Raw genomic sequence first — 24,614 nt, 5'->3', positions numbered from 1 at the left:
ATTCACTGTGTACTGGGCACTACAAGATGTTAAAATTGCATCCATGAATAAGCCACAGTATCTGCCCTCCAGGCAAGCATAATCACAGTACAGTGCTAAGACTGCATTCACCGAAGGCCAAGTTCAGCAAAGGGAACACCTGACTTTTTTTCAGAATTGTCTTCCTGGTACCGGGCACAGTAGCTGGGACATAGCAGATACTGGAAGGGAAGGAGACCACAGAATTTAAAAAACATAAAACACAAAAACTAGGCCTAAGACTCTGGGAGACAGATGGGATAGATGCTCTTATTTCCATACTAGCAAATGAGAGAAATCAAGGTTCGGTAACTCCCACAAGGTCACACAGCAAGTCAACAGGTCTCTTGACTAATATTTTGCCCACACTCTGTTGCATTCCCCCATCCTTCCAGTTTCTACCAGCCCCTACATGGCATCTGCAGGTTAACGAAGGTATCAGGTGGAGGTAGGGCTGGGAGCAGATTAAAATTTCGAAGAATAATTGGGGCCCCTGGGTGGTTCAGTCGTTAAGTGTCTGCCTTCGGCTCAGGCTCAGGGGTCCTGGGATGGAGCCCCACATCGGGCTCCCCACTCTGTGGGAAGCCTGTTTGTCCTTCTTTCTGCCACTCCCTCTGCTTGTGTTCCCTCTCTCACTGCATCTCTCTGTCAAATAAATAAAAATCTTTAAAACAAAAAAAACTTCCAAGAATAAAAACAGACATCAGGGCCCATGTCCTAGAGACTACGCAGTCCCACATGAGCCCATTTTCTTCCTGTCTCTGTTCCATTTGGCACAAACCAGCTTCTCACTTTAGGGTTAGACTGTTCAGGGCTCTTTCCCAGAGATTGAGTTTCTGTAGTTATTTTTAGCTGGAGTTTTAGTGCATACCTGGGACAGGTGAGGCATGAAAAGGAATGTGGGTGCGGATAACCCTTGAACCTCTAGTGCCAAGGTTTGGGTCTCTTGTCATTCCATCTGAAGAGAGATGACTCATACCCTGACTTATCTGCCCTGAGGCAAGATTTCACCTTAGGAACTATGTGAATTAGAACTTCTTGTATATTCTCTAATTTTGTGTTCAAGTTCTTGGAACATATTTTCTATTTTTTTTTTTTAGGATTTTATTTATTTATTTGACAGACAGAGATCACAAGTAGGCAGAGAGGCAGGCAGAGAGAGAGAGAGAGGAGGAGGAGGAAGCAGGCTCCCTGCACAGCAGAGAACCCAATGTGGGGCTTGATCCCAGGACCCTGGGATCATGACCTGAGCTGAAGGCAGAGGCTTTAACTCACTGAGCCATCCAGGCGCCCCGGAACATACTTTCTTGACATTACTTTGTTACCTGCTTTTGATAACTTGGATGCCTTCATTTTCTGCCACCAATGCCAGAGCCTGTGGTTCTTTCTGGTCTCCTTTCCCAGGCTTTGAGGGAGCTGGGGTAGAGAGTCTCTGATTAAGATTTTTTTTTTTTAAGATTTTATTTATTTGACAGAAAGAGAAAATGAGAGTACAACCAAGGGGAGTGGCAGGCATATGGAGAGGGAGAAACAGGCTCCCTGTGAGCAGGGAGCTGGATGTGGAGCTTGATTCCAGGACTCTGGAATCATGATCTGAGCCAAAGGTGATGCTTAACTGACTGAGCCACCTAGACGCCCCAATTTAGGTTTTTGATTATCTGTAGGTAGGAAGCTACCTGGAAAACACTTTGGCTGTAAGCCAGATGTTTTTATAAAGCCAGCCAAGTTTTAGGATATTAAGGGACTAAGAAAGAATAATCAGGGTGCCTGGGTGTCTCAGTTGGTTAAATGTCTGCCTCCAACTCAGGTCATGATCTTGAGTCCTGGGATCAAACCCTGCATTAGGCTCCCTGCTCAGCGGGGAATCTGCTTCTCCCTCTCCTGTCCCCCTCCCTCTGTGCACTCTCAAGTAAATCAATAAAATATTCAAAAAAAATTAAAGAAGAAGAATCATTGTAAGCTAGGTTGAGTCTAGACCCCTCCTGGCAACTACTAGAGTCCCCTCAGAGTACCTTTAAGTTCCAGAGTGCGTAGAATTCTAGGCCTGCTTTAAGTCTGGAATAGCCTGCCCAACTAAAACCCTATCAATGGGATCCTTGGACCCCTTCAAAAAGCAGAGATAGTTTCTTCATCTCACTTCGGCTCCAGACAGAGAAAGCGACTAGCTAGTATTATGAAGCCATGATACAACAAATACTATATAAAGTGGCTTCATGATTCAGATGAGAAATAAAAGGGAAATCTGGGTCAGCATTACATGACTATTGTAAGTTACTTTCTTTATGAAGTCATACAAGTTAGGTGTAGGAATTATTTGCAACTGGAGGAGGGGGTGAGGGTGGTTGGGTGGTTGGTTATTTTGAAACCCTGTTTCTTTCATTTTTTGAGAGAGAGAGAGAGAGATGAGGGGGTGATGGGAGGGCAGAGGGAGAGAGAGAGACTCTTAAGCAGGGTCCACACCCCAGCACGGAGCCCAACACAGGGCTCAATCTCATGAGAACTCATGAGATCATGACCCGAGCCAAAATCAAGTCGGACACTCTACCAACTGAGCCACCCAGGTGCCCCCAATGCTCTGTTTCTTAAATCAGGAAAGCAGAACTAAGGAATTACACCAAGAAGGAAACAGAAGAAATGCTAGAAACACCCTCCCTACTCCTGAAACTAGAACCTTTGGTACCTTGACTGCAAAGATAATTTATATTTCATTTAAGAGAGTATCATCTTAAACTTTTTTCTAAGATTTAATTTTTAAGTAATCTCTACACCCAACATGGGGTTTGAACTTACAACCCCCAGATCAGGAGTCACGTACTCTAACAACTGGGTCAACCAGGTGCCCCTCATTTTAAACTTTTACGCTTCCACCCACCTTAACCATTTCTGAAGACCTACCTTCTGCCTTTTCTCCACTTTCTTTGTCATCAACTCTATCTACCACTTCTATTCCACCATATAGTCTTAAACCCCAAACATAGCAGTCCAGAAAGATGGGTCCGTATTGGATTGAATACTCTCCCTCCAAATTTCACGTCCACCTGGAACTCCTGAACATGACCTTTCTGGAAATAGGGTCTTCACAGATACAATTAGTTAAGATGAGGTCATACTGGATTAGGATGCACCCTGAGCTCAATGACTGGTATCCTCAGAGGAAGGTCACGTGAAGACATGGACACATGAGGAAGGTTATGTAAAGATGAAGGCAGAGATTAGTTATGCAGCCACAAGCCAAGGAACATCAAGGATGCCTGGCAATGACCAGAAGCTGGGAAGGAGGCAAGGAAGGAGTCTTCTCTAGAGGTTTCAGATGGCACAAGGCCCTGCTGACCTCTTCTTCTCAGACTTCTAAGAAGCTTCCAGAACCATGAGCCAATAAATTTGTTTTTAAGCCCCCCAGTGTGTAGTACCTTGTTATGGCAGCCCTAAGAAACTAACACACACCTTGATTAGGGTTTTAGCAGCAAGACCTCGTAACCTTGCCTCAGAGGATATGGGTAGAAGAACAGATCCAATTAATGGTATAAACCCACAGCTCTGTCCGTATTCACTAACAGATCACATTTATTTATTTCTATGCCTCCTGTCCTTTGCAGTAACATCTTTACTCACCTTGTATGGGACCCCGGCTTATGGTCTGGATCTCCTAATATGCCTAAAAACAAATCATTCACATTTCCTTTTTTTTTTTTTTTTTTTTTTTTAAAGATTTTTATTTATTTATTTGACAGAGAGAAATCACAAGTAGATGGAGAGGCAGGCAGAGAGAGAGAGAGGGAAGCAGGCTCCCTGCTGAGCAGAGAGCCCGATGCGGGACCCGATCGCAGGACCCTGAGATCATGACCTGAGCCGAAGGCAGCGGCTTAACCCACTGAGCCACCCAGGCGCCCCTCATTCACATTTCTTCACTGAGTGTCCTATTGTCCCATCCTAGCAAAGCATAACAGTTAGCTTTAGAGCAGTAGTTCTTAACCCTTTTGGTCTCCCCAGAAATATGCATACACTTCAGGCATCTACAGATCCTATATGAAAGACCCCTACCTACTTAGAAACTTCACACTCCTTTAGGATAATTCCAATCTCTCTTCCTTACCCACAACCCATCCCCCAATTCAATACCAGCTTGCTTCTGAAGTCCCCCAATGAACTGAAATGGCAACCATCCATTTACTCTTACCCAAAGGCTCACAGAGAGAGAGCTGTTATCATCCTAAGCCCCCCTGGAGAGTCCCATCAGGAAAATACATTCAGGAAGAATCAGCCTCCAGTGGTACACACAACTCAGTCACAAGTATGGACCCACTCACCCTTTCTCCTATTCTTTTTCTGCTTTCCTTCTTTCTTATTGACTCCTAACTTCTCTAACTTAATCTTCGCTCAAATGCACCATAATGAGGAACAATGAAATGTGAAGCAAACTAAACAACAGAATAGCCATGTGTTTAGATTTCAAGTAATTATAAATGCCTTCTTATCCACAGGCATTCCTCTTGGATGCATTTGTGGCAGAATGTACCCCACCACCTGTGTTTATAAAGATCTTCCTGCAATCAACGGTCCCACACCTGACTACCACAGAGAATTTTACTGACGTCTACTTTTCACTTCTCATAACTCTAAGAAATACAATCATTGGAACTTGTACTTTTCTTTTCTTTTTTTTTTTTTAAGAATTTATTTATTTATTTGACAGAGAGAGATCAAAAGTAGGCAGAGTGGCAGGCGGGGGGGGGGGGGGAAGCAGGCTCTCCACCAAGCAGAGAGCCCGATGCAGGACTCGATCCCAGGACCCTGGGATCATGACCTGAGCCAAAGGCAGAGACTTAACCCACTGAGCCACCCAGGCGCCTGGAACTTATACTTTTCATTAAGATACATAAGGAAAGTTTCTCTTCTGCGAAAACTCATTCTCAATCTTAAATCACTGGAAACTCTTCACCCTGGTCTGCCACTCTAGACATCCTCTTCTAATAAACTTGTTACATTTGACAAAAATGATTAGGCATCTTCTGAGTTAAAAGAGCAAAACACTGTTCATGACCATGAAGCCCATAGCTGTTTCTAAATTCCATCAACTCTCCCCTGTCCCACCCAGTCCCTACAGAGCCACAGTCTATTTTCTCTCTAGGAGCTGATGGTCCAGCTTTACTTCTCCTGAATTTCATCACACAGCAGATGGAGACAAAGAAAGGGTATTAGCCAGTGAGCCTCGATGACAAGGGGGTGAAATTGGGTTTTGGAATTACCCTGTATTTCTGATGCTTCTTGATTTTACTCTAATTACCTGGGAATAAGAGTCTATTATATAAGAAACCAGTCTTCCTATCCAAGTGTTTAATCCAAGAAGTCAGGGAAGTGAATCTATTCAGTGATCTAACAGACTCTGCCGTCTTACTTATGAACTTTGGTTCATCACCAAGAAAAACACAATCAAGACTTTCCTTTCAAAGCCATCCATCATCTTGTTCATTTGTAGATTTTTTTTTAATCATAAATATTTATCTTAATTAAGGATGAGCAATGAATCTGCCACATAATTGCCACTGCCAGTTTCCTACTTATTAGTAAGAGCTTACTTAAATCTCTAAAGTTCCTCAGCTTATAAAAGACTTCAAGGAGTACTGAATCTTTTAAAAATAATATTTAAATTTATTATTCCACATTAGGTTTAATGAAGCACAAGCTGAGACTGCTAAAGGATCACCATTTTACAGACATAGGAGCATCTTCCCTTTATAACAACAGGTCCAGCGCTTCATCAACCTAGTCCTTGACCTGTAGCTAAAAAAGCAAAAGGTCTGTGTGAAGTGACAGAAGAGCACAGCCTACTCAGGTCATGACCAAGGACCCAAAGCTGACCTCAGCACTGGAAAAGCCAGTCTGCAGTCATGGAGCTCTATAGAAGGGGAACGAGAACTGAATTAGAGGAGGTTCTGGACATCATTCTGACAGATTCCGATCTAAGGAACTCTGACCAAGGAGGTTTCATTCTCTTCTACAATCCCCTTTTATGGAACAGAAGGCTGAAATTGAGTCTTCACAAAAGAATTAACGGCCTTTCCGTTTCTTCATTTTTCCTCCAGCCACCTTGTTCCTGACACCCATAGCACCTTCTGTGTCATCGTTGTCCCCAGCATCCTCCCGTGAGCGTTTCTTCTTCTCTCCGTGCTCCCTTAACTCCTGCAAGAAAAGAGAAAGGATGGGAGTGAAAGTTACTGTTACTGAGGGTAACACATCTTGTCTCCCCTCCCTAAAATCAAACACTAAGTAACTCCCTAACACCTCACATTCGCAAAGGCTAAGACCAAAATCCTAATACATAAAAATGTTCACATGAAAATTAAAACAATAAGCTATTATTTTCACATAGGAGGCCATCAAAGATTTAAGAGGTAGTACCTCATATTGGTCAACATGTGGGAACATCCACATACTTTGTCTCTGACAGTTTAAACAGCTATAGCTTTTCAGGGGGAAGGGGCGGGAAATCTGGCATTCTCGATGAATGCCCAACAATTAATTCAGCCCAACAATTAATTCTACTTCTAGGAACTTTTTCAAAAGAAACAAGTATGTAAAGCTATACATATTAGGATGTCCAACATCATACCACTTAAAATACAAAACATGTGAAAAAGCATAAACATATATGCACCAATACAAGTCATGTTATATATTCATAATGGAATTTTCTCTAGCCATGAAGAAGTGATCCCATGGCTCCCCATTTGTTAAAATAGAAAAATGTTAATCCTATACAATCAGATAAAAATCTAAGTATGGCTAAAAAAGGGAAAATAGCCAAATATTCTCTATGCGGGGTAGCTTGTATGTTTCAATTTACTATTTTAATCTTTTCTGTATTTTCTGAAATTTTTTCAATGTATATATAATACTGTTATAAGCGAAAATACCAAAGAATTCCATGTGAGCAGAAAAACAAAAACAAGTCCACACATGGACTACTCAGAAAGCACCCCAGGGGCACAGCTGCCTCATCCCTCAAACGACAACTCTAGCGAGCAGACAGCACTTGCTAAAGTCTCCTTTAGAATCTTCCCATCCATCCCCACCCTTATTGCCACTACTTAGTTAGTTACTATGCAGGTCACGTTAGCTTATCTAGCACCAAAAAAGCCCTTGTACAGTATCAAGAAAATTATTATTGCCAGTTTTTTGGGCAAGGAACTGATTCTGAGAGGTTAGATGCACTATCCAAACCCACAATGTCCAATTCACAGCTGAGTCTTCTGACCGCATATCCAAAGGTTTTCTTGTCACATGTGAAACACAAAGAGAGGCTGAGCATGTGGTCACTGTGGTCAGACTGAGTCCAAACCCCAATTCAAATTACCTACCATCCCTTTGTATTTTAGTATGCTCATCTTAAATTTCCTGTGATTTTGAGGATTCATACAACAGCACCTAGCACACAGCTCACAGTGTCAGCATTTAAGTTGGTGAGAAAATAAGTTGCATACCATGCGGGCAAATCTCTGGGCTTCGTTCACACGTTCTGTCAGCATCATAACCTCATCATCCTGTGTTGGAAAGACAGGCAGTTTCTTCCCAATTAAGTGTTCTATACGCTGGAAGAGTTCCACATCATACCTAAGGAAAGAAAATGGGCATGGCTTTGGTTGGCTGACAATGCAAATGTCTGCCCATTCCAAAAGCATACATTATGTGATATGATGCACCAGGAGTCAGTTTTAAACACTACCGAATCCATTATTCCTCTTCAGAATACTAATTAGATGCCACCTTCTGTACACAGTCCACTAGAAAATGTCCAACGTATTCTTTACTCCCAGAAAAACCCTGGTTACATAAAAATTTGTTCCTTTGAGAAACAAGACCAAAATAATTATTCTAATACTTTGAGTTGAAGGAAAGGTCACTGTGCTCCAGTTTCAGCAGCTGAAAGAAACAGCAGGGGTTTCTCTGCATGCTTCTGTATGCCAAACACCGCACCAGATCTTTTATTTGTGTATCACCAACCTTCATTAAAACCCTGCTAGGTAGGTATTATTATTTCCATTTTATAAATGATGAGAACAGTATGAGGGAGGTTTAAGTGACAATTAGAGTAAATGGCAAAGTCAGGCGCCAGGTCAGTCTGCTGAAAAAGCTCTGCTCTTTTCTCTCCATTGTTCTCCCCCGGAAATCAATTCACTTACTGTGTGACAAAGGTAATAGCCTTTCCGGAACGCCCAGCTCGAGCAGTTCGACCTACTCGATGGATATAATCCTGAAACAAAAAGTGTAAATTTGAGTTACATAAAACATAAACAAAAAATAATGAACATAAGGTTTTACTGCAAACCTCTGAAAGAAAATACTCATGCTGAAACATGGAAAAATGGATTGGGCAATAGATTTAGATAAATCTACTACTTCTTTTTTTCTTTTTTTAAAAATATTTTATTTGTTTATTTGAGAGAGAATGATCGAGGGAGAAAGAGCAAGAGCAAGCCATGAGCAGGAGGAGGGAGAAGCAGGCTCCCCGCTGAGCAGGGAGCCAGACATGGGGCTTGACCCCACAACTCCAGGATCATAAACCAACCCGAAGGCAGATACTTTACTGACTGAGCTACCCAGCGCCCCTACTTCCTCTCTTTTTCTTCTCCTTGCAGCACTAAATTGACTCTTTTTTCTTTTGTTTTACAGAAAGACGAATCTAAAGTATATTTACATGGTCTAGAGGAAAACAGCACTGGATACAGAGGCAGACCTGGATCATGGTTCTGGTCTTACCACCTACCAGCTACACCACTGTCTGCAAGTCACAGAGTCTCTCTGAATTTCTTTCTCTCTATAAAACAGGATAGAATGCATGCCCAAGCTCAGAGCCATTTTCAAAATCAAATGAGACAGCAGTTACACACAAAGCCAAAAGATTACTTTGTGGGAGTTAATCTGGAGACAATTCTGTCCTCCCCAGGAAATATTTGGAAATGTCAGCAAACATATCTGGTTGTCACAATGTCACCTGTGTGTAGAACTGAAATGCAGCTAAGCATCCTACAATGCAAAGGACAGCCCCACAGCAAAGAATCTGCTGGCCTAAAACGTTAATGGTGCCAAAGATGAGAAACCCTGAGACACACAAAAAACTACAAGCTGACCATTTTGAAGAAATGGGACTGACAAAGATCAGCATATGTTGCACCTCCCCTGTGGGCTATGAGCACCCAGTACTTCTCTTTGGCTACCTTCTTTCACATTTATTAATATCACATCTTCAGGCACATGCAAGATAATGAGAATGAATAAATCATGAGCCTTCCCTTTAACTGTGAACAAAATAAATTTTTAAAATGATGCTGTAACTAATGAGAAAACATCCCATTAAGAAATACACTCTGCGGGACGCCTGGGTGGCTCAGGCGTTGGGCGTCTGCCTCCGGCTCAGGTCATGATCCCAGGGATCGAGTCCTGAGTCAGGCTCCCTGCCCAGTGGGGAGCCTGCTTCTCCCTCTCCCACTCCCCATGCTTGTGTTCCCTCTCTCACTGTCTTTCTCTGTCAAATAAATTAATAAAATTAAAAAAAAAAATAGAAATACACTCTGGGGGATGCCTGGGTAGCTTAGTTAAGTGCCTGCCTTCAGCTCAGGTCATGATCCCAGGGCCCTGGGATAGAGCCCGGGGTCCAACTGCCAGCTCAGCGGGGAGCCTGCTTCTCCCTCTGCCTACCACTCCCCTGCTTATGTTCTCTCTCTCTCTTTGATAAATAAGTAAATAAATAAAATCTTTTAAAAAATTACACTTTGGGGGTGCCTGGATAGCCTAGTTGGTTAAGTATCTGCCTTCGGCTCAGGTCATAGTCCTGGAGTTCTAAGATTGAGCCCTATGCCAGGCTCCCTGCTCAGTGGGGAGTCTATCTCTCCCTCTCCCTCTGATCCTCCCCCCATTCAACTCAATCTCAAATAAATAAATAAAAACTCTTAAAAAAAAAAAAGAAAGAAATACAATTTGGATACAATGGAATATTATTCAGCCATAAAAAAGAATTAAATCTTCCCATCTGCAACAACAGACATGGACTTTAAGGACATTATGCTAAGTGAAATAAGTCCAAGAAAGATAAATACCATATGAGCTAACTTATATGTGTAATCTAAAAATTAAAAAACAAAAACAAACTGAGCTCATGATACAGAGGACAGAATTCGTAGCTGCCAAAGGTGGAAATAATGGGACTATGGATAAACTGGGTGAAGGGGGTCAAAATGCACAAACTTCCAGTTACAAAATAAGTCAGTCATGGGGCCATAACGTTCAGCTTGGAAACTATAGCTAATAATACTATATCACACATCTGAATGCTGCTAAGAGAGTACAGTTGAAAAGTTCTCATCCCAAGGGGGGAAAGAAACCCATAACCATGTATGGTGACAGATGTTATGAGATCTGTGGCAATCATCTCATGATATATGCAAATATCATATTATTAGGTTATACAACTGAAAGTAATATTATATGTCAATTACACCTCAATTTTAAAAATGAAAGAAATACACTTTGGGACTAGGAAGTCAGGTCAGTGCCAGGACTCACCTTGGAATGGGTAGGAATGTCAAAGTTAACAACTACATCCACATGCGGTATGTCCAAACCTCGGCTTGCAACATCAGTTGCTAGAAGAATAGAACGAGCCTTGGCCTTAAATTTATTAAGGGATCCTAGGCGTTTGCTCTGAGATGATGAAAAAAAAAAAATGAAAAAAAATTTAATCTTGGAACAATAGGAATCTTACAATCTAGGATAGACACACTAAATATAAGAACAGAAAGAGAAATTTTTAAAAGGCTGTTTCCCTCTAAGTCCAGACTGGGTTTCACAGGTCAAAAGGAAACATGGAAGCAACAAAAAAAATATTTAATACTAAGGCTAGAAAATACTAACATGAAAGAAGGATGATTTAACATGACAGATAGTTGAAAAATAATTTACTAAAACTCTTTTGAGACCAAAGAACCACTTTTACCACTAGAGCTGAATAAATCAACTCAAGAGCTTCCACACCAGACAAATAACTGGAATCTTTGAGTCTGAGCCTCTCTCCTATCCTGGAAGGAGGCATCCAGAGCAACACTTTAAAGTCCATAAAATCTGATTAATTCTGGGAAGATGCATTAATGTTTCACGCTGTTTTTGTACAGATCTACTGCTATAAAGTTTACCTTTCTCATGCCACCAGTTCACCACTAATGACACCGAAGAGTCTTTACCTGACTCATCTGTCCATGGAGGGGGATGGCAGTGAATCCGAGGTTTCGGAGTAGCAAGGCTGTTCTCTGAGTATTGTTACAGGTGCTGCAGAATATCATAAAGGAGTTTCCAGCCAATTCATTTAGAATATAAACCAGGTAGGTATCCTAAGTTAAAAACCCAAAACAATGTAAGTAACTGAACCTGGGAGAAAGGACTAGAGTCCTAGGGATACAAATTATGTAAAACACTAAGCCTATATATAGTTGCTTCTCAATTTTCCAGATCACGGTTGCCAGTTCTGCATTCCTGAAGCAGCATTATCATGTCTGTGAACTCTGAATCTCACACGCAGCCTAAAGCCAAGCACAACTCCTTGTCGTCAGCAACCAGGAAGAGTCCCGACATCAAAGCACAAAGCTAGGGTCCCTTGCCTATAAAAGCCACATAATCAGCAGACAAAAGAAAAGCTACTTCAAGAATGGACTGGGAAAGGAATGACATCATTATTGTGATTTAGCGTGCTATGAATTCCCGGAATATCTGACTTTATCAGTGATAAATATAAGCATAGTAAGCGCACTAAAACAAACAGGAGCGCAGCTCTTAGCTAATCAAAAGTGGACGAACTTTCAGCTGCTTCGGTGAGGAAGGAGAGGGAGAGGCAGGAATGATCAAAGTAAACACTTTACCTTGAATTTAGAGGGAATAAAAAGATAATATTGCTGTAATTTCTCAACTGTCTGGTATTTGGAAGAAACAGCACATTTCACAGGATTCTTCAGCGCTGCTCGCTGAAGTTTTTGCACCTAAAGAAAGAAAACTCAGAATAGTACACTGATGCCCAAGTGCTCTATTTTTATGATTGCTATTGTTTTTATTTATCACTTAATAAAGAAGAAAATGTTAAGTCCTAGAAAATTTCACCTTCTTGGTCATGGTAGCAGAAAAGAGAAATGTTTTCCGATCTCGGGGAATCACTTTGAGGATCTTGTCAACCTAAGGCACAAAGAGGAAAGGATACCAATATAACAGTCAGAATGGATACTTGCAAATGCTCTCTGTGAAGGGGACAGAGAGTAAAAAACCAAAAGTATCACTGTGGGATCCAGCGACTCAAAAATTCAATTCAGCTAAAATTTAATGAATATTTACTTTTTGATACCATACCAGGGTCTATATAAAAAGAAATAGAAAGAGAGAAAAGAAGTTTAAATTAGAGTTGAGTTAATCTAAGAAGTTTAAATTAGAGTTGAGTTAATCTAAGAAAAAAGTCAAGAATAAGTGTTCATCAACTAATTAAGCTGTGATGAGTGGGTCAGCTATGATAACAGCTGACCTAAAATAGAGGTATCCCAGAGTCTATGAAAGAGATAGAAATCAAACGAAATGGAAAGGAAATCTGGTTGAAATTTCTCACGTCTGAAATCAAAATCTAACCACATTCTAGGGAGGATACTGAGGCACTGACAATAGAGAGGAGCACTAAGAATGAGAAAAGGCAGCAGGGATGTTTACATTAACTGATGATGATACAGGGCTCCACATAGAGCAGGTGTGCAATGAATTAAATTTTGAAACAGGGCACCTGAGATGCCCTAAGAGGAGGAAAGAAATTGAATGCTCACTTCTGTCTCAAAATCCATATTCAATATTCGGTCTGCTTCATCCATGACCAAGTACTTGAGAGCTCTTAAGTTGAAACCTTTTGTATTTTCCAAGTGGTCAATCAATCGACCAGGAGTTGCTATTAAGAAAGGTTGAGGAGAAAGACAAAGTTTAAGAACAAGGACAAAAAGAAAGTTATCAACCGCCCCAACCCCCAAATTTCAGAAATTAAAAAAATTAAAGTTACAAAAGTCCTTTCTTCAAAGTCTTTCCACACAAGTAAGTTACACTCAACATCTGTAGATTTTCTCCAATTCATTATCACTAGTGCCTTCTACCTCTGTCAGTTACTCACCTATTATTACGTGTGGTTTTTTTGCCAGAGCCAGAGATTGGGACATCGAATCAATTCCACCTACAATCACAGCTACAGAAATAAAAAGAATATAGAATAGAGACCCTTTATTTTTTCCACAGTTCACCGAACATCTTTTTGAAGCCAGTGCTAGATTTCTACCTAAATTTCTCTTCCTGTACAACTTTCCCCAAAGCTAAAATACCAAATTGGCTCTTAAGGTCAATGAACTCATGTTAATAATACTTTCTTCTATTCTCCTTTTACACTCATTCTCAACTTGTAATGAAACTCTGATTCCTTTCCTCTCAGACACTTACCACTTTGCACACCAATAGAAGACCCCAGGGCTTCAAACTGCTCCGAGATCTGAAAGGCCAACTCTCGAGTGGGCGTGAGAACCAAGGCAAACAAACGCTGGGGCGTCTCCAGCAGCGCATTCAGAATGGGTAAAGCAAAAGCCCCTGTTTTTCCAGAGCCAGTTTCTGCCAGCCCGATGATATCACGACCTAGAAAGAAAAAGGAAACATCTAAAAGCAAAGAAATGCTCTCTGCATTATTTCCCTATTTTCTACAGTGATGGCATGTGGGCACAAAGGAGACAATGAATAAACATTTGATGAACGGGAGGGAAAGGAAGACTGAATAGACAGACGACATGGCCTTGTCCTAGATGAGCTCAAAATCTGGGGGAGATACACAAAGACGGTATGTGATAAGGGCTTTAGAATAGGCCCCTACAAAATATAGTGAAAACACAAAAGAAGGAATGACTTACAGTCCATAGGAGTCAGGAAAGGCTAACAGGGGTGATGGGTAAATTCAAGTAAGCGAAGAAAAAAAGGAAGGACATTCCTATATGAGGACAGAGAGGACAGGCTTTAAAGAACACAGCATGTGCAGGGAGAGTGAGAAGTACAATGTGGCTGGAACACAGAAGTGTAAAGGGAGAAGAATGAGACTAGAAAAGAAATTCATAAGCCATGCTAGAGAGTTTTGATGTCTTCTTTTAAGAGGGAGGAACTGAAGGATTTTAAAAGCAGGGAATTTGATGACCAATGTTATTCCTTAGGAAGAGAAACCCTAGGCCTGATGGCATAAGGAGCCAAGGATCTCAACAGTACATGCCATTTCTATTGCTTCTTCTGAGGGAAGAATGCCATAAGTGATCCCTTAAGAAGAGGTCCCTGGAAGGGCGCCTGGGTGGGTCAGTAGGTTAAAGCCTCTGCCTTAGGCTTGGGTCATGATCCCAGGGTCCTGGGATAGAGCCCTGCATCAGGCTCTCTGCTCAGCGGGGAGCCTGCTTCCTCCTCTCTCTCTGCCTGCCTCTCTGCCTGCTTGTGATCTCTGTCAAATAAATAAATAAAATCTTAAAAAAAAAAAAAAAAAAAAAAGAGGTCCCTGGGATTTGTTCTCACCAATCAAAGCCATAACAGTAAGATCTGGAAATTAACTCCCAAAGCAAGACCACCATCTCTAGGCTGGCTGGCTACAGCTTATAAGGTCGCCATGCACCAGAACAGCGGCCCCTGGGAATACTTCCTAGCAAAATGCCCTCCACCAGTTGATGCTCATACTGTTCCTTGACTGTACACAACTGGTGAGATTTCCTTACCTAGGGATTAACCCTACAATAAACTCCTTTTTCCTGAGGTTAGCTAACTCTCTTCTTCATGACCTAAAATGACCCAAACAAACAGAATGGGGAACACACAGGAAAATGAGAGCTCAATGAGGATACCAGGGGGGTTAGGAAGGTGATCTGAACTGAGGTTAGGCAGTGAGGACAGAAAGAAGTGAGATGTAGAAAGTCATTAAAAAAAATGTGGTTGACACATGGGTTTCCAGCTTGGGAAACTCAAAGGCCATAAATTGAGACAAGGGCTTCTGGAAAATTAGTTCTGATGAGGAAAACAGTGACTCTGGTTTGAACATAAGGAACTTAAGGTTTATGCCAGAGGCTCAGAGAGAAATATCTAACTTGTCTGGAGTTCAGTAGAGAAGTATAGGCTAGAAATACAGATGTGGGAGCCATGAGCATCCAAACAGTGGTGCTCCCCGCAAGGCTAGACACATTAGAATAATTTATGAGATTCATATATCTATATATGCGTAGAAATATATATATGTATATATATATATATATATATGTAGAAATTCTGATTCAGTGGGTTTAGAAATCTCTGTTGTTTTACAAGTTCCACAGGTGATTCGGATGAACACTGGCTGAAATTTACTGACGCAGACAGTGTTAAAGGTTCAGGACATGAGAAATCTTACTGGTGTTTTAGAGTGAGAAAAAAAGGATAAAGATAGATTTAACATTGCAAGGGGAAAAAAAAAAAAACAGAAGAAACTGAGAAAGAACAGCTAGAAAGACAGAAGACAATACTGATTTGAAATTGAGGAGAAAGAGAGCTTCAAGAAAGGAGAGTGATTAATATCAAATAGAACAAACTTTTTGATATTCATCTCTTAGACATTGATCACTTAAACAAGAATTGGCCATCCAGACCAAACAACAGCACATTCTAGTGAATGCTAACCTTTAACCCTTCTAACAGTAACATCAATGTTTTCCATATAAAAGTACAGGTGTGGATGTGAATTATAAGTCAGTCCAGACAATGGACTAATTTTATTAACGTCACAAAAACAAATGGCAACAGAAGGATAAAATTTCTCCCTCATTTACTAACTTTAATGTTCCTCTTGGCCATAGGGTAAGTGACAACAAACTGCAAAAGCATCCCCCTACTTGTGAGCTAAGGGCTTCCAAAGCTTTTTTTTCCTCCACTCTGTGGGAATTCTGCCCTCCCTGCCGGGGTCCAGCGTGCCTTCTGGAATAGGAAAAAACAAAAACAGTGGGATCTGTCCCTCTTTCTATCAAGGGAAATCTAAAAATTTCAGAAGAAAGGAGTATACAAGAAAGATTTAGGGAAGTAAAGGAGCTTGAGTCTCTCGCTTCATGTGGCTGTGAACGACGCCCACCACCCCCAGTGAAGGCCAGCACTGCCTGCGGTTCTCTTATGATCCCCTCAAAGCAATACTCGCTTTGTGAGACTGATTTTCCTCTATGATCTCCCTTCTTCCTCTCACAACCCCTAAGCCCCTCTGGTAGTGTCTGTGTAGAATACATACCCCATAAGAGAAGAATAAATTCATTCACCTTGATCACATGGCCAGCACCTAACACAACTGCTTTGGGATATGGCAGCCATTCAAAAAACTGTCTGAAATTTCTAGAGGACTTTGAGTGATCTCTGAATTAGAAATAAACTTAATACACGAAACAGATGGGAAGAAAAGCATCCTCAAGAACCACCAAAAGCACCCAAAGAACAAATATTCCAATCAAGAAATGGGCAGAGGACATGAACAGACATTTCTGCAAAGAAGACATACAGATGGCCAACAGACACATGAAAAAGTGCTCCATATCACTCGGCATCAGGGAAATACAAATCAAAACCACAATGAGATATCACCTCACACCAGTCAGAATGGCTAAAATTAACAAGTCAGGAAATGACAGATGCTGGCGAGGATGCGGAGAAAGGGGAACCCTCCTACATTGTTGGTGGGAATGCAAGCTGGTGCAACCACTCTGGAAAACAGCATGGACGTTCCTCAAAATGTTGAAAATAGAACTGCCTTATGACCCAGCAATTGCACTACTGGGTATTTACCCTAAAGATACAAACGTAGTGATCCGAAGGGGCACGTGCACCCGAATGTTTATAGCAGCAATGTCCACAATAGCCAAACTATGGAAAGAACCTAGATGCGCATCAACAGATGAATGGATAAAGAAGATGTGGTATATATACACAATGGAATACTACGCAGCCATCAAAAGAAATGAAATCTTGCCATTTGCAACAACATGGATGGAACTAGAGCGTATCATGCTTAGTGAATTAAGTCAAGCAGAGAAAGACAACTATCATATGATCTCCCTGATATGAGGAAGTGGTGATGCAACATGGGGGCTTAAGTGGGTAGGAGAAGAATCAATGAAACAAGATGGGATTGGGAGGGAAACAAACCATAAGTGACTCTTAATCTCACAAAACAAACTGAGGGTTGCTGGGGGGAGGGGGGTTGGGAGAAGGGGGGTGGGGTTATGGACATTGGGGAGGGTCTGTGCTTTGGTGAGTGCTGTGAAGTGTGTAAACCTGGCGATTCACAGACCTGTACCCCTGGGGATAAAAATATATGTTTATAAAAAATAAAAAATTAAAAAAAAAAAAATGATACAAACGTAGTGATCCAAAGGGGCACGTGTACCCAAATGTTTATAGCAGCAATGTCCACAATAGCCATACTATGGAAAGAACTTAGATGTCCATCAACAGATGAATGGATAAAGAAGATGTGGTCTATATACACAATGGAATACTATGCAGCCATCAAAAGAAAAGAAATCTTGCCATTGCGATGACGTGGACGGAACTAGAGGGTATCACGCTTAGCGAAATAAGTCAAGCGGAGAAAGACAACTATCATATGATCTCCCTGATATGAGGGAGTGGAGATACAACATGGGGGGTTAAGGGGGTAGGAGAAGAATAAATGAAACAAGATGGGATTGGGAGGGAGACAAACCATAAGTGACTCTTAATCTCACAAAACAAACTGAGGGTTGCTGGGGGGAGGGGGGTTGGGAGAAGGGGGGTGGGGTTATGGACATTGGGGAGGGTCTGTGCTTTGGTGAGTGCTGTGAAGTGTGTAAACCTGGCGATTCACAGACCTGTACCCCTGGGGATAAAAATATATGTTTATAAAAAATAAAAAATTAAAAAAAAAAAATGATACAAACGTAGTGATCCAAAGGGGCACGTGTACCCAAATGTTTATAGCAGCAATGTCCACAATAGCCATACTATGGAAAGAACTTAGATGTCCATCAACAGATGAATGGATAAAGAAGATGTGGTCTATATACACAATGGAATACTATGCAGCCATCAAAAGAAAAGAAATCTTGCCATTGCGATGACGTGGACGGAACTAGAGGGTATCACGCTTAGCGAAATAAGTCAAGCGGAGAAAGACAACTATCATATGATCTCCCTGATATGAGGGAGTGGAGATACAACATGGGGGGTTAAGGGGGTAGGAGAAGAATAAATGAAACAAGATGGGATTGGGAGGGAGACAAACCATAAGTGACTCTTAATCTCACAAAACAAACTGAGGGTTGCTGGGGGGAGGGGGGTTGGGAGAAGGGGAGTGGGGTTATGGACATTGGGGAGGGTATGTGCTATGGTGAGTGCTATGAAGTGTGTAAACCTGGTGATTCACAGACCTGTACCCCTGGGGATAAAAATATATTATATGTTTATAAAAAATAAAAAATAAAAAAAAAAACATCAAAAGGTTTTGATCTTTCTGTTGTAAAACGCTGTAATACAGGGCCAAGAACTTGGGCTTTTTAGCTAGAACACCCTATATTCAAATTCTAGCTCCAACAATAATTAGTTATGTGACTCTAATCCTCTGACCTTCAATTTCACGAATAAAATAATCAATCCTAACTTTCAGAATTGTTATAAGGTTTAAGAATGATGGATGCACCCAGAACTCCTTAACTTTGTTGAAACTGAAACCATCATTAGTAATTAAACTAAAAATTTAAAGTTCATTTTATAGAAGAAAAATGCTGTTAGATTATTTAAATCTCTTGCTTAGGGCCAGCAACTACAGGTTTTTTTTAAAAATGAAGCATTTATAAATTGTTCATTAGAATGAGATAAGTTCAAGAATAAGAATAAAGACTTTTTCCATGATTACTATGTCCCTCACATTACTCAGTTCCTGGTATCCTTTCACTGACTCCTATATTCTCTGTATTCAATATAAACTTCTTACTGAAAAACATTATGAATAATTTCAGAATTATTACCACCACCTAATTTGGGTTCCTCCCTCCAACGACTGCTGTAGGGTAAGCAGGAAAATGCTGGAACACACCAAACTTTCTATTTGCTATTTGAAAGCAGCTCCACTATTGCTGACTACTGAAATGTCTTCCCCACTCATGCAGTCCTTATCCAGTTTAGCTTCTCTAAACAAGTTCAAAGTCTTTGCTGTCCCTTCCCTGAAACACTCCCCCTCACCTACTTTGTATGAAATCATACTCTCACGATTTTCAACCCTCTACTGAGCTTCCACCATCTCTTCACCCTTATGTGGCATCCTCATCCATACCCACAGTTTCAGCTACACCTTCACTTTGGATATGGTGTCTGTATCCAGTTCTGGCCTCTTAAGCAAGCTCTAATCCCCAGATTCCAACTGTGTATTAGTTTATTCTATCTCTTTGATGCCTAAACTTCCCCAGAATTATTTTTCCTCCTATGCTCCTTTTTACACCAATAATATGTCCTAAATGCACAGGCAATAATCTTCGATTTCCCCACCCCTTGCTTTCCATTAACGAACTGATTATAAAATCACAATGATTCCTTTTCTATCATTTTCTCTTTCTCACTCTCACTACCACTAGCTTACACTTTATTTATTGCCAAAATTATCACAATACTCTAACTAGTGCCCCAGTCTCTGGTCACTCATCTCTGAACTACCTTACAAAGCTATGAGATTAACAGCCCAAGAATACAACTCTGAGGATTTCATTCTCCGGCTAAAAAAATAATCTCCAGTGCCCGTGGAACAAAGACCAAATTCCTTGGCCCAGCATTTAAGTCTGGCATAATCTGGCCCCAATGATTTTATTAATCTTTCCCCCCATTCTCTGCTAAGTACTTGCAGGCCTCCGCACATGCCCGTGCTTTGCAGCCTCCTTTGCTTTTTTTTCATGCTATTTCCTATGCCTAGAAAGTCCTCCCCTCCCACCAGACATGAATGTCTAAATCCTATTCAGTCTTCAAGGTTCAGCTCGAATGTCTTTCCAATCTTCCCTGCCAAAAGATAAAGTTTTCTTTAACCCATTTCAATGAGTAATAATCTGTTCTCCTCCCTCAGTGCACTTGGAACACCTGGAATGTAACTTTCTTATGCCCCTGTTCATCTTGTAATAGATTTTTAATTATCTCCTTACTAGACTCCAAGTTTCTGGAGATGGCCAAATCTTAACTTCTGGTGCCTTACACTTAGATACTTACATTTATGGAAAGAACAAATGGAATTTCACAGAGTAAGTTTAATTACTTTTCCACATGACAGCTCTTCAAATCACTGAAGCCATTTATTATATCCCACCCAGCTTAACTCTTCTCCAGACCAAATGCACTCAGCTCTTTTAACTGTTTAGGACCTTTTTTTCTTTTTTTAAGATTTTATTTATTTATTTGAGAGAGAAAGAGATCACACACACAGGGAGGGGCAGAAGGAGAAAGTACCTGAAGCAGACTGTACTGAGCATGGAGTCCTATACAGGGCTCAATCCCAGGACCACAGTATCATGACTTGAGCCAAGATCCAGAGTCCTACGCTCAACCGAATAAGCCACCCAGGTGCCCCATTTAGCCATCCAGGCACTTGTACTCTTGATACTGTACCACATTCAATGCCACTAAGTTGGTCCCTCAAAACTGGTCCTCAGAACTAAGCATAATATTCTAGGTGTGTTCTAACCAATACAAGGCACTTTTTCCTCTTTAAGTTAGTTCAAGAGTTCTTAGCCTGGGATATGTAGCTGAGAAACTGGGGGAAGGGGGTGTAAATTCTATGTACAGATACACTGATACATTTTTTTCTGGGAAAAAAATCTTATTATAGCTAAGGTAACATTCATTTTTTCTAAGGATCTTAATGAATTTCAGTTAACATTGCTAGGTCCCTTTTACCATCAACCCTGATCCTGTGAAGTTGGGCTTTGGGAATCGAAGAGCAGGACTTGGCCTCTACACCTATGAAAGTTCTTCCTGTTAGTATCGGTCCCACTAGTCATCAACCAAAATGTTAGCCATTCTTCTGCAAATCTGATAAATATGTCTCACAAAGCAAGAGCTCTCAACTCCTCTGGATACTAACAGATGTTCCAGGTACCCTATATGTAAATCCGCACTTACCAACTCATAATTTCTAACAAGTTTCTTGTTAGTACACTTTAATCCAGTGTTTCCTTAAAGTCAGCATCAGTTGCAGAAAACAAATCCCTTTACAGAAAATAACCTCAGGGGCGCCTGGGTGGCTCAGAGGGTTAAGCCTCTGCCTTCGGCTCAGGTCATGATCTCAGGGTCCTGGGATCGAGTCCCACATCGGGCTCTCTGCTCAGCAGGGAGCCTGCTTCCTCCTCTCTCTCTCTCTGCCTGCCTCTCTACCTGCTTGTGATCTCTGTCTGTCAAATAAATAAATAAAAACTTTAAAAAAAAAAAAAAAAAAAAAGAAAATAACCTCAGTTGAAGAAGAGAATTACTTTTTTCAAAAGCCAATAAGCCACAAATTTTATAAAAAAGTGGCCACACTTTTATACTACTCGAAGTATGCAACAGCTCTCAAACATGGTATTTAATTAAGCATAACCTCACACCGAACCTGTATTGAGCCACATGTTTAATTTCAACCTACCTTGTAAGGCCAAAGGAATAGCTTCAATCTGGATCTTTGTGGGCTTTGTCCATCCCAACTGGTCACAGGCTTCACACAACACATCTGTCACACCCTTAGAATTCAGAAAAACAAACTTCAGCAAAGAACACACAGGGACGCCTGGGTGGCTCAGTGGGTTAAGCCTCTGCCTTCGGCTCAGGTCATGATCCCAGGGTTCTGGGATGGAGCCCCGCATCGGGCTCCTTGCTCAGTGGGGAGCCTGCTTCTCTCTCTGCCTCTGCCTTCCGCTCTGCCTGCTTGTGTTCTCCTGCTCTCTCTCTCTCTCTCTCTCTGACAAATAAATAAATAAAATCTTAAACATACACACACACACACACACACACACACTTGCCTCCCTACTAATTAAATGAATGTCAGAGCCACCCTGCTGATGACAAGTGCATCCCTTAGCCTTTGATTCAAAACGTTTCGCGCGCCTACTCGGTCTGCTCTTTAACCGTAAGCACTGAGACACCACCCCAAGACTTAACACTTTCTACTCAGAGACAAAGCCAAGTTCTCCACATGTCTTATTTCATTTAATCCTCACAACTCTATGAAGTACTTATTACTACCCCCAATCTACAGATGTGCAATGTGAGGCAGTGCGAGGTAACGACGTGCCCCTAGTTAGCAACTGGGTCAGACTCCAAACCCGTGTCATCTTACTGCGCAGCCCAAGATTTCGGCGGGGTGGGGGTGGGGGGACTGCCGCATGGACAGTCTCCTGGCGAATACAAACGTGGGCACACCAAAATGGAGAAAAGCGCAAATGGCAACTCTCAAGGACCGGGAGCCCTCCCACCATTCAAACCCGGAGGTTCAGGGACAGCGTCGGAGCCCAAGCTTCGGAAATTCTGAGGTAATGCCAAGCTAGGCGCCAGAGGCTTTTGTACACCGCCAACAGGATGTGAGAGAACCGGACTCTGTCTGCGCCTGGTGCCAGCAGTACAAAGAAGAGCCGGCGTCATCCACGCTCACCAGATCTTTAAACGTCTTCGTTTCCTCCTCCTGCGCGGCCGGCTGAGGCGCTTCAGTCGCAGAATCACACTCGTCGGGCGCCGCCATGTCTTCCGCGCACTCCGGAAGTGGGTCGGCAGCGCGCGGGATGCCGGGAAATGTAGTTTTAGTTCTCACCCGGCATCACGTTCTGGGCGCCCCCTGCGAGCCTCCGGGGATTTGCCCGCCCTAGAGGTGTGGTCTAGCGGAAACTTGGTTAAAAAAAAAAAAGGCAGAGGATGGGCCTAAACGTTTGGCCTTACAAACCGAGCCAAGTGCAGAAGGGGCTGACGACGTAAGCCTCCTATCTTCTAGGAGCCTTTAAAGAAGTTTCCTAACGTCTCACACCTGTTATGCCCCTTGCTTTTCTAACCATAGAGCTTTGAACAGGTTGATATCACAATACTATTTATTTATCTTAATTGTTTCATTCATTTATTCAATAATACTTGTCTAGAGCCAACCATATGCTAGGGCTATGCTAGATGCCTCATGAACAGGACAACATCCCTTGCTGTTGTTGAGAAGACAGATAATAAAGAAGTGATCACTGATGAGGTCGAGTTGTGATAAATGCTAAGATGTAACAAATGGAAATAAAAATGTTGGAGAGTAACCTGGGGAGAGTGGGTTGGGGGGATAACTGTGAGATTGGGCAAGGCCTCTGGGAGGCGGTGATAGTTGAGCTGAGATCTCACTGATGAGAAGAAGAAAGTCCCTTCAAGGACCCAGGGGAGAACTATTTCAGATGAAAGGAATAGCAAGTGCAAAGAATAGTTAAAATGTGTTCACAGTGTGAGGCAATGTGCCTATAACAATATGGCTGGATCTCAAAGGCCTAGTGCAGAGTGAGAAAAGTATACAATATACCAAGTACATTTAAAATATATGCCCCCCTTGGGGTGTTTGGGCGGCTCAGTCCTTAAGCGTCTGCCTTTGGCTCAGGTCCTGATCCCAGGATGCTGAGATCTAGCCCTGCATCTGGCTGCCTGCTCAGCGGGAAGCGTGCTTCTCCTTCTCCCACTCCCCCTGCTTGTGTTCCCTTTCACTGTGTGTGTCTCTCTCTGTCAAATAAATAAATAAAATCTAAAAAATAATAACATAAAATAAAATATATGCCCTCCAAAAATAAATAAAATATATGTCCACAAAATATCACTTTCTGCTGGAGCACATACACACTGAAAGATACACTTTAGAGATAGGTCATCAATGGAGCGAGAGGAATTGGGATAAAATTGGGAATTGGGGAGCTGGGAATCAAAGAGAATACATATACAAAGCAAAAAGAAGGAACTCTGACGACAATGTGCCTTGAACTGAGAAGTGTCAGCTCAACTCAGTGTGCCTGAGATCCTCCCGACCACCACCATCAGGGCCTGAGAAAAGGCCCTGATTTAGGAATCACATTGGTGTCCCCAACAACAAAAACAGGTAGGGTGCAGTCAGAGAAGCGGTCTCAGGTCAGACCCTGTAGAGCTGTAGGGCCCTCCAGTAGGAAAGTTTGTGGGTGGGTGTTATCTTGAATACAAAAGGAAGGTGTTGGGAGCAGGGAAGAGAAGGGTCTACGTATTTAAATTATCACTTTAACTCTTTACAGAGACAGATCGTAGTGAGGAAAGGATAGAAAGAGAACGTAGGAAGCAAGAGCTGATCTTCCTGCCCCCAGCTCTAAGCATACTGCCTGACACAAAACGGATGCTCCGTCAGCACCGCCTGGATCAATGACAACTCGGCGAAGCATCAGAATCAAGTATGACGGCAGATCAAAAGGAACTTCACTGGTTATTTCCTCAGGGAGTGAAATCGTTTCTAGCTTTGTGATCACCGCCTACAGAATATACTAGGGCCTTCGGTCTTT

General features: G+C 41.8%; 1 protein-coding gene across 1 annotated transcript; it reads right to left on the bottom strand.

The window, feature by feature from the left end:
- Positions 1-5,296: 5,296 nt before the first annotated feature.
- DDX47 (DEAD-box helicase 47) lies at positions 5,297-22,822 on the bottom strand. Its single transcript, XM_032347381.1, has 12 exons — positions 22,736-22,822; positions 21,734-21,827; positions 13,516-13,704; positions 13,196-13,267; positions 12,861-12,979; positions 12,160-12,231; positions 11,925-12,041; positions 11,253-11,399; positions 10,579-10,716; positions 8,199-8,269; positions 7,500-7,629; positions 5,297-6,198 (listed from the first exon to the last, which is right to left on the bottom strand). The coding sequence occupies exons 1-12, from the start codon at positions 22,820-22,822 to the stop codon at positions 6,067-6,069; spliced, it is 1,368 nt and encodes a 455-aa protein (XP_032203272.1). The 3' UTR covers positions 5,297-6,066.
- Between the last annotated feature and the right edge of the window lie 1,792 nt (positions 22,823-24,614).

The sequence above is a fragment of the Mustela erminea genome, chromosome 6 (assembly GCF_009829155.1).
Source record: "Mustela erminea isolate mMusErm1 chromosome 6, mMusErm1.Pri, whole genome shotgun sequence".
In the NCBI taxonomy this organism is placed as follows: Eukaryota; Metazoa; Chordata; class Mammalia; order Carnivora; family Mustelidae; genus Mustela; species Mustela erminea.
Note: the sequence above shows the minus strand (reverse complement) of the source record. Positions and strands in the feature narration are given on the sequence as shown.

What these genes read in the sequence shown, in the direction of transcription:
- DDX47 (XM_032347381.1), bottom strand. Translation starts at nt 22,822, where the DNA reads ATGGCGGCGCCCGACGAGTGTGATTCTGCGACTGAAGCGCCTCAGCCG. An exon ending in TCCATGGACAGATGAGTCAG is followed by an intron (nt 10,717 to 11,252) that starts GTAAAGACTCTT and finishes TCATCATCTCAG; the next exon opens with AGCAAACGCCTAGGATCCCT. An exon ending in ACATTCCTACCCATTCCAAG is followed by an intron (nt 8,270 to 10,578) that starts GTGAGTCCTGGC and finishes TTTTTGTTTCAG; the next exon opens with GATTATATCCATCGAGTAGG.